This window comes from Anas platyrhynchos, chromosome 28, assembly GCF_047663525.1.
Source record: "Anas platyrhynchos isolate ZD024472 breed Pekin duck chromosome 28, IASCAAS_PekinDuck_T2T, whole genome shotgun sequence".
Taxonomy (NCBI): Eukaryota; Metazoa; Chordata; class Aves; order Anseriformes; family Anatidae; genus Anas; species Anas platyrhynchos.
The window spans coordinates 1,140,374-1,155,203 of NC_092614.1; the positions used below are offsets into that span (position 1 = coordinate 1,140,374).

At 71.1% G+C, this 14,830-nt stretch overlaps 2 protein-coding genes across 3 annotated transcripts; both read right to left on the minus strand.

Moving 5' to 3' along the window:
* Positions 1-347: 347 nt before the first annotated feature.
* Positions 348-8,639, minus strand: PLEKHH3 (pleckstrin homology, MyTH4 and FERM domain containing H3). Of its 2 annotated transcripts, none has more exons than XM_072029042.1 (13): positions 8,385-8,639; positions 5,351-5,406; positions 4,634-4,722; positions 4,261-4,455; positions 3,997-4,154; positions 3,780-3,903; positions 3,239-3,536; positions 2,925-3,132; positions 2,607-2,734; positions 2,342-2,462; positions 1,665-2,117; positions 1,398-1,589; positions 348-1,257 (listed from the first exon to the last, which is right to left on the minus strand). In XM_072029042.1, the coding sequence occupies exons 1-13, from the start codon at positions 8,529-8,531 to the stop codon at positions 1,078-1,080; spliced, it is 2,349 nt and encodes a 782-aa protein (XP_071885143.1). In that variant the 5' UTR covers positions 8,532-8,639; the 3' UTR covers positions 348-1,077. The 2 variants fall into 2 exon arrangements, with proteins under 2 accessions (XP_071885143.1, XP_027301236.3); XM_027445435.3 differs by having other exon boundaries at positions 2,598-2,734; positions 8,385-8,638.
* A 1,927-nt stretch (positions 8,640-10,566) lies between these two features.
* CCR10 (C-C motif chemokine receptor 10) lies at positions 10,567-13,335 on the minus strand. The gene is made up of 2 exons (XM_027445527.3): positions 13,135-13,335; positions 10,567-12,115 (listed from the first exon to the last, which is right to left on the minus strand). Exons 1-2 carry the CDS (start codon positions 13,219-13,221, stop codon positions 11,033-11,035), a joined length of 1,170 nt encoding a protein of 389 aa, XP_027301328.3. The 5' UTR covers positions 13,222-13,335; the 3' UTR covers positions 10,567-11,032.
* Between the last annotated feature and the right edge of the window lie 1,495 nt (positions 13,336-14,830).

Here is a 14,830-nt window from a genome sequence, read left to right on the forward strand (position 1 = left end):
CCCTCGCAGCGCCGATGCTCCCACGCCCTCTTTGGCACCGGCCCCACCGAGGCGCCCGCTGCGGGGACGGTTCCCCCCCAGCCGGGGCAGCCAGTGCCAGCGGGTGCCGGGGGGAGCTGGAAGCGGAGCCGCAGCGCTGGCTGTGCTGTTGACGAAATGCCAAAGGGCAGAGCGAGGAGCCCGGCTCCCGGCGTTGGCCGCAGGGACGGCGGCTCCCTGCCCCCCAAGGACACGCTGTGCCGAACCCTCCCCGCGGAACGGGGGCCGCCCGGGATGGGGCCCCGCTGTCCCCGCGGGGACAGGATCCCATCCACGCCTGCTGGCTGGGGGACGCAGGAAGGCTCCGCTTTGCTTTTGTGCATTTATTTAAAAAACAAAAAAACGACAACAACAACAAAAAATGAACAACAACAACAAAAAAGAACAAAAAAAAAAAACAACCCAAAAGACTGGAACCGACAAACTTTACAGAGGCAATGCCACGGGGCTGAGCCCCAGCCGTACCTGCCCAACCCACCCTGCCGCCCCCCGGGCCGGCCACCCCTGCACCCCGAGCCCCACCGCGGGGCCACCTGGCAGGAGCGCACCGGGCCCCGAGGCAGCTCGGCCAAAAGCCGCCCGCAGCTTTCCAGGAAGGGTGGGTTCAGCGGACGGACAGACGGACGGACAGACGGCAGCGCTGCTGCCCAGCACCTCCTCGCCCGGGGCAAAAGCACCAGGATGGAAGGAGCCAGGGCAGAGGCAGAGCCGCCAAGGGCAGCACAAGTGCTGGAGGCGAAGGCACCAGGGGGACAGGGGAAGGGGACGGGCCTGGGGGGGCAGCAGCGTTGGGGGGGGACCGGCCAGGGGAAGCAGGAGCGCAGCCAGCACCGGGCACCCGCGACACGGCCGTCCCGCTGCCCCCTCCAGGGAAAGTGCTGGGAGACGTGGGCGAGCGGGCGTCTCGAAATAAATTAAGGAAATAACCAGAAAGGCAACGGTGGAGCGGGGAGAGCGCGGGGCACCGGGGGTCGGCGCGGACCCCACCGCTCGCCCTCCCCGCGCCGTCCACCCGGAGCATCCTCCGTGGCCACCGGGCTAGCTGCCGAAGGAGCCGGTGGGTGGCGGGCGCTGCCAGGGCCCGGCCACGGGGCAGAGCCCCCGGGGCAGCGCGGAGGGGTCCGGATCGAGGGGGGGGCTGGGGGCTGGCTCCTGGGGTGGCCGGCGGGCAGCCGTGGAGGCGAGGTACGTGGTGAGGAGCTGGGCGATCTCGTCCACCTGCGGGGCGGAGGGGAGACGGGTGGTCGGAGGGGGCTGCGCCCTAGGGGGACGTTCCTAACAGTCCCCCCGAGGGGGACAACGGATGGACGGACAGACAGACGGCAGCACGGAGGGACAGACGGAGGGATGCCCCTTACCTGGGAGGTCTCAAAGAGCAGGTCCCGGTCCTCCACGGAGAGGCGGAACGTGCTGCTGTCGGAGGCCCCGAAGGAGGAGATGCGACCGTAGCAGAAGCTGTCCAAGGGCTCGGGCTCCCCCGGTTTGTACAACGACACCGCCTTGGCCCCGATGCCCAGCCACAGCCGCTGGGGGCCGGCTCCCACCGGGCTCTGCGTGGAGAGGGGCGTCAGGGCCACCCCCTCCCGCCCGTTCCCCGTCCCCTCGCTGCCGCGCCGGGGCCTCACCGCGCGCAGGTCCACGTCGAAGAGCGTGGAGCCGAATCCCGGCCATTCCCGCACCAGCGCCACGTAGGCGGCCATGGCTTCGGGCCGCCCCATGCCCTGCAGCAGCTTCCACTTCTCCACGATGGCAGCCATGGTGCTGGCCCCCTCCTCCCGCAGGCGACCCCGCAGGCGCTGATCCCTCTCGGCGCGCTGCTTGGCCAGCGAGTGCCCCCACAGCCCCCCGGCCAGCAGCCCCGCGCGCAGCCGGGCCCCGCGGCATTTGGGGGGCGGGGGGTCGGGGCGGGGGGCCGGCAGGCGGGCGTGCAGGACGTGGGGTGGGAAAAGCTCCTCCAGGCGCGGGAAGGGGGCGTGGGTGGAGAAGTCGCTGTTGAGGCTCTGCAGGCGCAGCGCCGCCAGCGTCTGCAGCGTCTCCTCCGACGTGGGCACGTAGCCCCGCAGCACCATCTCGTGAGCCTGGGGGAGGGCAGGGTGAGACGGGTGCCCGGGCACGGCACGGCCACCAGGGCACGGCCACCCGTGGCATGGCAAAGGACAGCCACTACGGCACGGTCACCCATGGCACCGTGGCACAGGACGGCCACCCGTGGCACCATGGCACGGGACAGCCACTACAGCACGGCCACCCATGGCACCGTGGCACAGCACGGCCACCCGTGGCACCGTGGCACGGCTCTCACCTGCTCAAAGAGGAGGGCAAACTCCAGGCTGTCCCGCGGGACGTTGTCCGTGTCCAGGAAGCCGTAGTGCTTGAAGCAGAGCCGGCACGGCGCGTCCTGCTCCCGCTCCTCCCCGGCCAGGCTGCGCCAAGAGAGCAGCGCCGTCAGCGCTGGGCAACGCAGGTGGGCGCAGCCCCCCACAGCATCCCCTCGTCCCCGGGACCCGCTTGCCCCCCTTCCTTCTCCCTCCCCGTAGGCAGCAGAGCAGGACATTTACTTTTCAAACCTGGTGAGGACGTCGGCCAGCAGCGTGGAGCTGCCCACGGGCTGCTCCCGGAGCCGGGACTGCTCGTAGAGCGCAAAGAGGTTGGGGCTCTGGGACAGCCCCAGGCGCGACACCAGCTCCCGGGCCACCTGGGGCGAGACAAAGGCAACCAACGGTGACTGCGCGTCCCTGGCCGCGGCGCTCAGGGCTGCAAAGGGACACAGACAGGTCACGGCGGGCAGAGGCAGGCGTCCCCGCATCCCCCAAATTGCCTCCCCGCCCCCGTCCCCTCTGCCTGATGCTCCCCAGCCCCGCACACGGCACGGGTTCGGCCCTCACCTCCTCGGCCGTGGTGTGGGAGCTGATGGCCACGCTGCAGGCGGCGGCGCCGGGGCAGTGCACGGTGCAGACCATCTCCTGCCGCCGCATCAGCACCAGGATCTCCTCCAGGGACGGCACGCACTCCCTGCCCCTCGTCTTGCCCAGAGCCTCCCGGATGAAGCAGGCGTACTTGGCCATCTCCGAGGCAGGGAAGCGGCTCTCCGTCCTGCGGGGGGGGGGGACACCAGGGTAAGAGGAAAAGGGGGGTCACAGCAGTGCCGGGGACCCCGCGCCAATCCCGGTGGGAACCCGGCGAGCTCCGTGGCACTCGCCTGTCCAGGTGGAAGCGCAGGAAGCGCAGGACAGGCGGGGAGGGCAGGAACGTGCAGCTCATGCAGGTGAGCAGCTGCCAGTAGTGCAAGTCGCCCGGCCCGCCCGGCGCCGGCGGCTCCGTGGTCTGCTTCACCAGCTGGCAGTAAATCTCGTCCACCAGCGGCGGCAGGTCCAGGCAGGTCTGCAGGATGCCCTGGATCAGCGGCACCGGGTCCCGCTGCGACTCCAGCTGCTGCAGCGAGTTGAAGAGCTTCACGGCCTCGTCGCGCAGCGTGGTGTAGCTGCGGGGACCGGGGGCTGCAGGACAGGACGGGATGGGATGGGGAGGGGGTGTTAACAGCCACGATTTTGGGCTCTCCAAATCGCCCCCAGCAACCGGGCACCGTGCCCATGACGTGGAGCGGTTCAGACCCAGCCCAACTCCTGCCACTCCTGCTCAGCACCCGGCCCTCCCTGCTGCACCGGCACCGTTTGGCACCCCGGGGTCCCCTGCACCGGCACGGTTTGGCACCCCAGGGTCCCCCCCACCCACCCGCTCACCGCTTTGGTCCAGGCTGCCGTAGGGGAAGGGCAGCAGGGGGGCGTAGAGCGGGCTGCTGGTGTAGCGCAGGATGGGGTTGCAGCGGTAAATCTGCTCCAGGACCTCAGGGCTGCCGCAGTGCTCCTGCAAAGCGACAGCAGCGGCTGCAGAGGGGCCGCCCGGCCGAGTTCCTGCAGTATCCCCCCCGTGTCCCCCACCCCGGTGCCGCGGACCCACCTCGACGTCGCGCATGAGCAGCTGGGTGGGCGTCTGCACGGGCGCCTTGCTGTCGATGACCTTCTGCACCGCGCACACCCAGCGCACGGCCTCGTTGAGGTGCTCGCTGTACAGGCGGTAGCAATGCTTCCTGCCAAACACCGTCACGCTCCAGTAGCCTGGGGGGGGACACACAGCTCACCCAACGCCCCCTCCCCGGGTGCCAAGGGGTGACACGGGGCGCTAGGGTTTGCCAAGGGGACGCCCACCCGTTGGGCACCCTACCCGTCTCCTTGTAGGTCTGCTTGTCCGGCCAGAGCACGGAGCAGAGGCTGGTGAGCACGAGGGAGCCCAGGCGCTTGGCTCCCTTCTCGTTGCTGCTGTAGTAGTCCAGGGAGTCGGGGGTCAGCACGAACCAGTACTTCCGAGGCCGGATCCAGGGGGTCTTGACGCCTCCCCGCACCTCCCGCTGCAGCCAGCCTGGGAAGGAGAAGCCTCAGCCCCTGCCACCAGCCCCATCCACCCCGCTGGATGCCCGTGTCCCCTGCCTTGTGCCACCCTAGGGTGGCATCCAGCCCGTCGGGGCACAATCCTGCCAACCCCAGCTGTGAACCCGGGGATTGGGCAGAAAAAAACCACCCTGTAGCGCTGCGCCTACCTTTCACCAGAGCATCGGGGTCCTCCTCCACCGGCCCCGGCCCCTTCTCCACGATGAGACTGCGCATCTCCTCCGACACGAGCAGGGACCTGGGGACATCGCAGGGCTGAGCCCGGGCGCCCTCAGGAGCCCGCCAAGCCCCCAGAAGTGGGGGTCAACGGTGCCGCAGCAGCGGGGAGCAACGTCCCCGGGGGGCACCGGACACCCCGCAACCCCGCGGTGGGAACGCGGCACAGCCATCGGGTGCAGATGACCCCGGCTAAAAATAAGCTGTTTGCAGTCGCGGCCCTGCCAAGGAATTCGGAAAATGAACAACCAGGAAGGAATGCTGGCAGCGGTGTCGGCACTGGGAGGACGGGGAGCGAGCAGGCCCCTGTGCCCCCAGCACCCCATCTCCCTGGGCACGTGGCGTCCCGGGACACGGTCCCCATGGACGGACACGGTCCCCACGGACACATCCCGGGGTCGGGGACCACGCACGGCCCCACTGGCAAACCCTGCCGCAGCCGCGCCATCCGACACGGCGAGGCTGAGGCAAAGGGATGGGGATGAGCCCGAGGGTGCAGCAGATACGGGGACGGAGCCCGGCAGTCCCAGCACCACCAGCCCCTGTTCTTGCCAAGTGCCCGGCCAGGCGAGGGGGGCAGGATGGTGCACGGCTCCTGCAGCACCGTGAGGGGGACGCGACGGGATGCCCGGCACCACGGGGTCACTCACCGCTCCGAGCCGCTGCTGGTGCGGGTGGGCTGGCTCAGGCTCACCTCCAGGGACGCCTGGGGAGGAAGCAGACACGTCTCAGCCCCACAGCCACCGCCTGGCACTCCCCGAAACCACCTCCCCCTGATCACCGCTCGGCTCCAGACCCCGAGGGACGGGCTCGCGTCCTGGGGAGCACCTGGGGCTGCAGCTGGGGCACCCCTCGGGGCAGCCGCCGGGCGCGCTGGCCGCGTATCCTCAGCTGACCCCGGCAGGCTGAATACCGTGCAGAATTGCACAAGGTCAGTGCTGAGTAATACGCTTACGGCACAAAGTCCCATTGTAATGGGGCCGCTGACTTCCTGCCCGCGGCGGTGGGACGCTGCGCAGGGAAGTCCCTGGCCCTGCAGCGGGGACGGGGGCCGGTTCCTCCTCGCGCGGCACGGCCTGACGTTGGCGGTGCCACACACGTGACGAGCCTGGCACACGTGCCGGGACATGAGGCAGAGCCCAGGCACGGGCAGGCACCGGGCAGGGCAGGGCAAGGCGGCAGCGCCGGGGCGCAGGGATGCGGTGGCACGGGCAGGATGCGACCCCAGGAGAGGCGCGGGCTCCCCGCCAGCTGCAGCTCCACGGGGGCAGCCGCAGCCAGGTCAGGGCGCTCCAAAAACACCGAGAAAAAGAGACGGCTGCTAAAAATAGCAGCAGGGAGAGGGGGAGCAGGAGCCGCTCCAGGTATCGCCGCGCCGGGGCAGGAGCAGGCTCCGCTGACCCGTGGCATTAAGGGCACCTGTCATGCAACGCCAGCGCCTCGTGCACGGGGCCAGCTCCTGCCGGGGCTGTCCCACCACCGGGGTCACGGCCAGGGAGAGCTCCCCACGCTCCTGCCCGGCTGCGAGGCATGGAAACGGTGCCCGGTTCCTCTCAGCCGTGGCCCGCAGGAGGAGACGGCGGTGGCCGGCTCCTTCTCAGGGTTATAAATAAACAGGAGAGGAGAGAAGCCGCCACGGCAGGGCCAGGGCAGCTGCTCCCACGCTCCCGGGAAGGGGCGGCTGGCGCCGAGGGTTTCCGAGGACCCCGCGGCCGTGGGGCGGGCAAAGGGCTCCCCGGGGAACCAGCGTCACGGCCGCCCACGCCAGCCTGGACCTCCGGAGCCAGCGCAGCCCGTGGGACACGGGAAAGCCCAAAACGGCTTCTGCTGCTGGCCCGTGCCCTTGGCACTGCCACTGGCACCCGGTGGGCCCGGCTCCAGCCCCTGGCACTGCTGGGGAAGGGGATCCCAGCACAGCCAGGCCCTGCTGCAAGGGGGGAGCTTGGAGAGGGGGGGCTCAGATCTGTCCCCAGCCCGGCTGTAGGGGAACCAGGCTGCAAACCAACGGTGCTGCGGGGCAGGAGAGGGGCTGCAGCGAGCTTAGCTCTCAGCAAGCCCCGCGTCCCCTAAGGGCAGGGATTCAGCCCCGTGGCTCCCCGGCCGCCCCCGCGCTATCAGCCGTCCCCAAGGCAGCCCGGCAGGAGGGAAGCGCCGGCTTCCGCCGCGCTGCTCCGCTTCCCCGAGCAGAGGAAGCAGCCGGAGCGGGGAGATCCAGGCCCTGCTCCCCGGCGCGGAGCGTGCCGGGAACGGCCCCAGCAGCGCTGCCTGGACCCGCAGGTCTGCGCAGAGCAACCCCGAGGAACCCATCCCACAGGGACCCCCAAACCAACCCGACCCTCGGAGGTGGCACCGGGATGATCCCAAGCCTGGATCTGTTCCTGTTTCTCCTGCTTGAGGAGCAGGCGCAGGCAGCTCCGCTCCCCAGCCGGGCACCCAGGCTGGCAGCGCCCCGGCTTTGGCTGCGCCCCGAAGCCCCGCGGGTGCCCAGGCTCCCACCGGGCTGGCGGGGCACCAGGAGCGGCCCCGGCAGCAGCCCCACGGCTGGGAGCCAGCAGCCGCCGCCACGGCCCACGCAGCACCGAGAGAGGGACCCGGGGGCACCAGCACCGCTTGGGTTGAGCGGCCAGGAGCCAGCCCTGCTTGGGAACAGGGGCTGGGGGCACCGGGGGTTCCGGGAGCCCCCAGTGCCTCCCCATTGACCAGACACAGCCTGAGCTAACGGGAACACGGAGCCAGGCCCCAAAGGGATAGAAAAGCAGCCAGGCTGCCTCCTCCCAAGGAGGGCAGGGGGACCCCTGGGCCAGGGGACCCCATCCCCTCTGCCACCCTGCAGACGCAGCCCCATGGACACCAGCCAGGCACCCTCGTCCCCGTGCACCCCCCCACTGTGCCCCAGGCCCTGTTCATAGGGGGGCAACACCCCCGGCCAGCCTCCCCCCAGTGCCCCAGCTCAGGCAGGGGCTGCACACGGGGGGGCTCAGGATGAGCCCAGGGGGTCCGCAGCCCCCCAGGCTGTGCCAGGATCAGCCCCAGCCCCTGGGCAGCCCCCCCGGTCACACCACGGAGCAGCAGGAGCCCGGCCCCCTGAGCACCGCAGAGCCCCCCCCGCAGCGACCTGCGGTGGTACCGGGAGCCCGCACGCCCCCCGCGGCCGGGACACCCCCCACCGGCTGCCCGGGAGCCCCGCCGAGCCCCGGTGGCTCCGGTCCCGGTGCCCGGGGAGCGGCCGGTGCGGGGACGCGCCAAGGGCACCCCTGCCCGCGGGCCCCGGCGCGCCCCGACCGCGGTAGGGACGTGCCCGGGCAAGCGGCGGCGGAGACCGGAGCCGGCCGGTCGCTACCGGGAAGGGCCGGATCCGCTCCCGGTGCCCCGACCTCCGGGCCGAGCTCTCCGAAGCCTCCCGGGACCGGGCAAACCCGTGCGCACCGCGGTGCCGGCCCCGCACGGCGCGCACCGGGACGGGCTCCGAGCCCCGTGCGAGCCACGCTCGGGGCCCGCAGGCAGCGGCCGGTGCACCGGGAGCGGGGCCGGTGCAGCGCAGCCCAGCACGGTACCGGACAGCCGCGGGCCGAGCCGAGCCGAGCCCAACCGAGCCGTGCGCCCCGGACGGGACGAGGGGCGCACGGTGGCACCCACCGCGCCGTGCCCAGCCGCGGCTCCGGTGCCGGTGCCGGTAGCACTCACCTGGTCTCCCTGCGCTCGGAGCTCAAAGGACGCCTCCTCCTCGGCCTCGCCGTCCGCCTCCCGGTCCGCGTCGCCGTAGTCCCGCCGCAGCAGCGTGAAGCCCTGCCGGCAGCACAGCAGCCACCAGAGCCCGCCGGGGAACGGCATCGCCCCGCCGGGCCCGGCCCCGCCGCCCGCGCTGCGCCGAGCACCGGCCGCCGCCGCCGCCACCGGGACCGGCCCCGCCGCCGCCGCCGCCGCCCCGGGCGGGCCGGCCCCGGCGCGTCACCGGCCCCCGCCAATCGCCGCGCACAGCCCGGGGCGGAGCCAGCGCGCCCGGGGCGGCGGGGCCGCCGTTTGCGTCATCCACCGGGCGGGGGCGCGCGGCCGAACGGGGCTGGGGGGGCAGCACCGGGCACCCCCCACCCCCGGGTGCCCACCCGCCTCCAGCGGGGAACCGGGCACGTCGGGGATTCGGGGGGATCCGGCCGCCCCGGTGCGCCCGGTGTGGGCAGCGGCACCTCGGTACCGGGCACCGGGTGCTTGGTGGCCAGGCTGGGAGGTGCCGGGCTGGTGGCACCCGGTGCCGTGCACCGGGGCTGTCACCGGTGGTGGCACCGAGGACATGCGCTGCCCCCGTCCCGGTGAGGCCTGGCACCGCCGGTGTCGTGTGCCGGGGCTGGGAACGGGGCCCATGGGGCGCACGGTGCCGCCACCCGCAGCAGCGTGGCTTTGGCCACCCCTCGGTGCCACGGTCAGGCAGGGCAGGGCGCTCCTGCCAGCCTTGGCCACCCCATCCATGGAAGGAACTGGTGCCTGGGTCACACCTCAACCCTGTGACATCCCCCAGCCCCGCTCCCACAGCCCCCGAAGGGGTTAAGCCCCCCAGCCCCGCTCCCCTGGAGCCGCTGGGACCGGGGATGCGCAGGCAGGAGCCCAGGAGCCGCCGGCTGCCAGCTCGACGCCCACGCAGCACCGCCAGCCCCACGGGGCCACGCAGGGAGGGAGGGAGCTGAGCCCGCCGGGGGGCCGCAGGGGACACGGGGCCAGCGTGGGCGATGTGGCACGGCCGTGGGGCCAGCAGAGGTGGGATCGGGGTAGCCCGAGGGTGACGGTTGGGTAGGGAGATGGGGAGCTGCGTGCAGGGCCAGGTGCTCCCCATCTGGCACCGGGTTGGCGAGGAGGGGGGGGGAGGCTGGGGGGTGGCGGGGGGATGGGGGCTGTGCGGTGCTGAGTCAGCGGTAATTGCATTTCCTGCCCAGAAGTAGGCGAAGGGTCTGGGCTGGATTCTCCCAGCGAGAGCACCGGGCTAATCCCAAAGCGGGAGCCGTGTGTGGGTGAGCGGGAAGAGGCCTCCAGCCCGCAGCACGGGGAGGCACTTCCCCGCTCTCAGAAACCCCAGAAGAAACTCAGAAACTCGGCCAGAGCCAGAGGCAACCCCCTCCTGCTGCCCCCTGTGCTGCTCTGCACCACGGCACCGCTCAGCCTGGCCCCAGGATAGAGGACGAGGGCACCCCCGTTGTGCCCACCCCAGAGGCACCAACCCCAGCCCTGCTGGGATGGGATTTGCTGCGCCAGAACTCAAGGGGAAGTGAGAGGAGACAAAAGGAGAGGAAAGCCCCTCTCGCCCCTCAGGCTGGGGGGGGGGGTTTCCAGCCTGACCCAGAGTAGGTTTTTCCCAGGGGATCACGCTGCTGCCGGCCCCAGGGGGATTCCCAACCCCTGCAGCCCACGGGGTGGGCTCCGCCGCCACCTCGGCTGTGCTGGTGGGGACGGGGGCCGTGATACCCCCAGCTCCTGCCTTTTCCTAGGCCATAGCCCCCTGCCCTGCACAAAGCAGAGCCCCCTCTCCCCACTGCGGGGCTGCAGCCAGGCCCCCTCCTGCTGCTGGAGCCCAGTTTAGGGGGTCCCCACCCTGCATTTGGGGGTCCCCACCCTGCGTTTGGGGGTCCTCGCCCTGCATTTGGGGGTCCCCATCCTGCGTCCGGGGGTCCCGGCTGGGGCAGACGCGTTCAGGCCCTGCAGTGCTGGGCAGCCGGGTGGGGACAGGCAGGGACAGGCAGGGACAGGCAGGGCCGGGCAGGACGCGCTGGGTTTTGCTGCCGCCTGCAGGCATCCCCCGGCCAGTGCCGGGTCCCTTCCCCGCTCCCCGCCGCCTCCCAGGTCCCCCTGAGCCCGCAGGGACACGGCCACTCTCGCAGCGGGGTTGGAGCAGGGTTTATTGCCAGGGTGGGAAGGAAAGTGCAAGCCAGCGCCCTGCCCAGCGCCCTGCTGCGTCTGGATCCGCACGCAGCGCTCCGAGCTCAGGGGCATCCCGCAGCCCCCTCCCAGAGCCCACGAGGCCACTGCATGGTCCCACCGGAGCACACACGGCACCGCACGGTCCCCCTGGGGTGTGCTCATCCCCCCCGAGCCGTGTGTGACACTGCACGGTCCTTCCAGAAGGCAGCTGGCGTTGCACGGTCCCCCCGAGCTCGGGGCATCGTCCCCATCCCAGTGTTGGGCAGGACGCCGTGGGGCTCCTCGTCCGTCTGCCCAGGAGTGCGCTCTGTCCATCCTGCCCCTGCCAGGGTGGTTCAAACGACTTAGGGTGGCTCAAACTCCCCCAAAACGGGGGTGTTGAGCCCCAAGGGTGCCGGTACCCGCCCCGGGGCATGGGCACCGCGTCCCTACGCCACGTCCTGGCAGGTGGAGAGCGACGAACGCCGGCGGGGACTGGGGCAGCCGGGGCAGCGCGGGTCGATGGGTCCCACGCAGCCGGCATCGCTGGCCAGCAGCCACAGCTCCCGGCGGAAACGCTGCCCCAAGAAGGCGTAGAGCAGGGGGTTGAGGCAGCAGCGCAGGTACGCCAGCCCGCCGGTGATCAGCAGCGCCAGGTCCTTGCGGCGGCTCTGGGCGCAGCTCACCTCCCAGCTGGCCAGCAGCTCGGCCGTATCCAGCAGCACCATCAGGCTGTGGGGCAGCTGCAGGGCCACGAAAACCAGCACGAGGGCCAGCAGCACCCGCAGAGCCCGGTGGGGTTGGGTGCCCCGAGCCGCCAGCAGCGTCCGAGCCACAGCCGCGTAGCAGCTCGCCATCACCAGGAAGGGCACCGCGAAGCCCAGCACGACCTGCGCCAGGTTGGTGGCCCCCCGGGCCGCCCGCGAGACCGCCGGGGGGAAGACGACGCGGCAAATCCGGAGGTCCTGGTGCTGCTCCGCTCGGCCGTAGATGAACTGGGGCAGCGCCAGCAGCGTGGCCAGCAGCCAGGCCAGCCCCGCCGTCAGCCAGCCGTGGCGGCGAGCCCGCGGGCGCAGGCGGCAAGCGGCCGGCACCCGCACGATGGCCACGTAGCGATCCACGCTGATGCAGGTGAGGAAGAGGAACCCCCCGTAGAAGTTGAGGGCGTAAATGCCCTGCAGCGCCCTGCAGGCGGCTGTGCCCGGGGCCCAGCCCTGCAGCGTGACGGTGACGGCGAAGGGCAGCGTGAGGAGCAGCAGGAGGTCGGAGAGGGCGAGGTGCAGGAGGCAGACGTCGGTGACGCTGTGCGCCCGGCGGTAGCGGGTGTGCGTGAGCAGCACCAGCCCGTTGCCCACCGTGCCCAGGAGCAGGAGCAGCAGGTAGACGGCCGGCTGGTAGGTGCGGGCGAAGCCCTGCACCTCCTGCTTCTCGCACAGCTCGGGCAGCATGCCGTCATCCCACGCGGGGTCGTAGTCCCAGGAGTAGAAGTCGGTGGTGGCCGCTGTCTCCATGGTGGTGGGGCTGGGGTTTGCCTGAGCAGAGGGATGAGGAGCGAGGGAAGCTCCGGGCGTGCACCAGCCACAGCCGCAGCCCCGCTGCGGTGTGCAGCCTCCACCCAGCCCCGTGGAGCAGCACAGCTCGCTGCAAGGAGCCCCGGCAGCGCCACCGCCCCGGCCCCTTGTGGGCTGCCCCGTGCACAGCGAGGTTTCTGTCTCACACCCTCTCCAAGGCAGCGGCGGCTTTTGCCTCGCTCAGTCATTGCGAGAGCAGCCGTGCCCTTCCCGTGCTCCCTGCTGCAGCTCAGGGCTGGAGGGGAGACGTGACCCCAGCCCTGGCGTCCCCGGCACAGCCCCAAATCAGCCCTGACCCCACCGTGGGGGAGCTGCTCCTGATGCCCCCGGGGGCTCGCACCCAGCCCATGACCCCGGGGGGCCCCATCCAGCCGGCCCCCAGGCTCCACGCTGGCGGTGCCAGGAGCTGTGGGTGCGCAGAGACCTTCCCCAAGCACCTGCGTGCTTGTGCATGAGCCCTGGGGACCCCTGTGGGGCTCAGCCCCACACTGCCTGGTCCTGATCCCGGCCAGGGATGCGCCCAGAGCATCCCCCTGCCTTGCACAGGTTGCGGGTAGATGTGCCCAGTGCTCCCAGTGCTCCCAGCTCCCAGCCCTGCCACAGGGGAAAGGGGCAGCACCACAGCCTGGCACAGCACCACTGGGCCCTCGTTGCTGGAGAGCTCAGGATCAGGATCTGACCCAAAGCAGCCTCACGGCTGCCGTCTCCCTCCTGCTCCATTGGTGAGCCCGTGAGGATGAGCCAGGGCTGCAGCAGTGCCCGAGCCCCAGCACCAGCCAGGATCAGCCCCCAGCAGCTCCCCCAGCTCCTTCCCCACCCTGGGCTTGGGGACCTGGAGCACCCAGCACTGCTCTGCCCTTCCCCAGGGCGCTGCCTCCCAACCCACAAGGTGCACAGGAGAACATTTTAAAGCAGAAATAGGAGCCAGAGAGCGGTGTCTCCGCCCGAACCCCCAGTGAACCCTCACTGCAGCCCCTCACCTTCTCCATCGCCCTGCAGGACCTCTCCCCTCCTCGCCCAGTGGAGCCGCCGGTGTCTCCGAGCTCTGCAACCTGTGGTTTGAGCATGTGCTGCACCGATACCGAGAGCTGCGCTGAGAGCACAAACCCAGCCCCAGGGGGGGAAGGAGAAGCAGCCACGACCCTGCTCCGGAGCCGTGTCCCACATCTTCAGCTTTGTGGCCAGCATCTGCCCGCCGGGTGACAGAAATAGCTGTCCTCCGCTCAGCACTGGTGACGCAGGGCTGGGGACAGCACCTGGGGGTGGGAGGAGAGGCTGGTTGGGGACACCCGGCGCTTCCAGGAGACCCCAGCCCAGGGGGCTGCTGTTTGCATCTCCCACCCCATGCGAGAGCCACACGGGGATGATGCCAAGGAGGGGAGCGGGGGCTGCTGTGGGCTGTTGGCACGGGGCTGGGCGCAGGCAGGATGCCTGGAGGGATGATTGGAGCCGTGCTTGGTGCAGGCATGGCTTGTTCTGGTGGGAAACGGGGGCTCCAGGAACCGGGGGCAGCTGCTGGAGCGTGACATCCCCCCCGCCCCTGGGGTCCCATGCTCTGCTCTGTCCCCAAGCCCCTGTGCCCCCCCAGCGCTGGGGGGACGACCTGCTGGTTGTTGACAACGTTCCCTCCTCCTCCTTACGGGGCAGATTAGGATCTGCGGGGAAGGGGCCCCGCTTTCCTCTCCCCAGGGGGGAGCAAATTGATTCCAGGCTGCAGCAGGCGTTCTGCCTCTCGCAGCGGTAATCCCTCAATCCCTCCTTTCTCCTGGCTCCAGACGTCTTTCCCTGGCTTATCCCGGCTCTGCGCGGGGTCCCTGCTGGCCCCAGGAGCTCCCAGTTGGAGCCCCAGGGCCGTGGAGCTGCTGGAAGCACGGGAGGGCTGGGGGAAGGGGCAGGGGTCCCGGGGGGCAAATGCCCCGACACGGCTCGGTTGGAGCCGCCAGCACTGCGAGGGGCTGGGGGATGATGCAGGAGGGCACCTGCGTCCCCAGCCCAGGGGACACGGCTCCAGCTCCCCCCGCAGCCCCCCTGCACCTGGGGCTTTCTGTTCCCTCTTTCGCCCTCTGCTCCGGCCCCAGCTTTGCTCCTGCACAGGAAGCAGCCCCGGCACCACTGCAGGTGACAGCCGCTCCGTGCTGCCCCTTGCAGCGAGGTGCCCGGCCACTTTGGGGTCCTGCCCAGCACCAGGACCCTGCTTGGACCCAGCGGCCCCCGGAGCATCCCCAGCCTTTGGGGTGAGCCTGCAGCTGCCCACCCAATTCCCCACAGGGCACCGCAGGGGCTGGGGGGAGGCAGCGAATGTAGGACACGCGGCGGCCACCCCCCTCGGTGGGTGCCTGGCACATTTGGGAGCAGATGCGGGCTAAATCCCGGTCTTCTGCACTGCTGGGAGGACGGGCGACCCCTAAACCCCCAGGCCTTAATCTGCTGCTTGATTACAATCACCGCCACATCTGCTGGCACGGCGCAAATCCCTCCCTGCCTGGGTGCCTGGAACACGGCTGGGGGGGGGACTGCACCTCCCAGCCACCCGGCCACGCTCACCCCATGCAGTGCTCACCCCGTGCCCCACTCCCCCCATGCCCCACGAAGGGCTGTTGGCACCCAGTGCCCCTGCAGCCCCTGGGCTTTCAGTGCTGAGGGGTCCCGGGGATGCTCAGGGCTGTTGGGACCAGG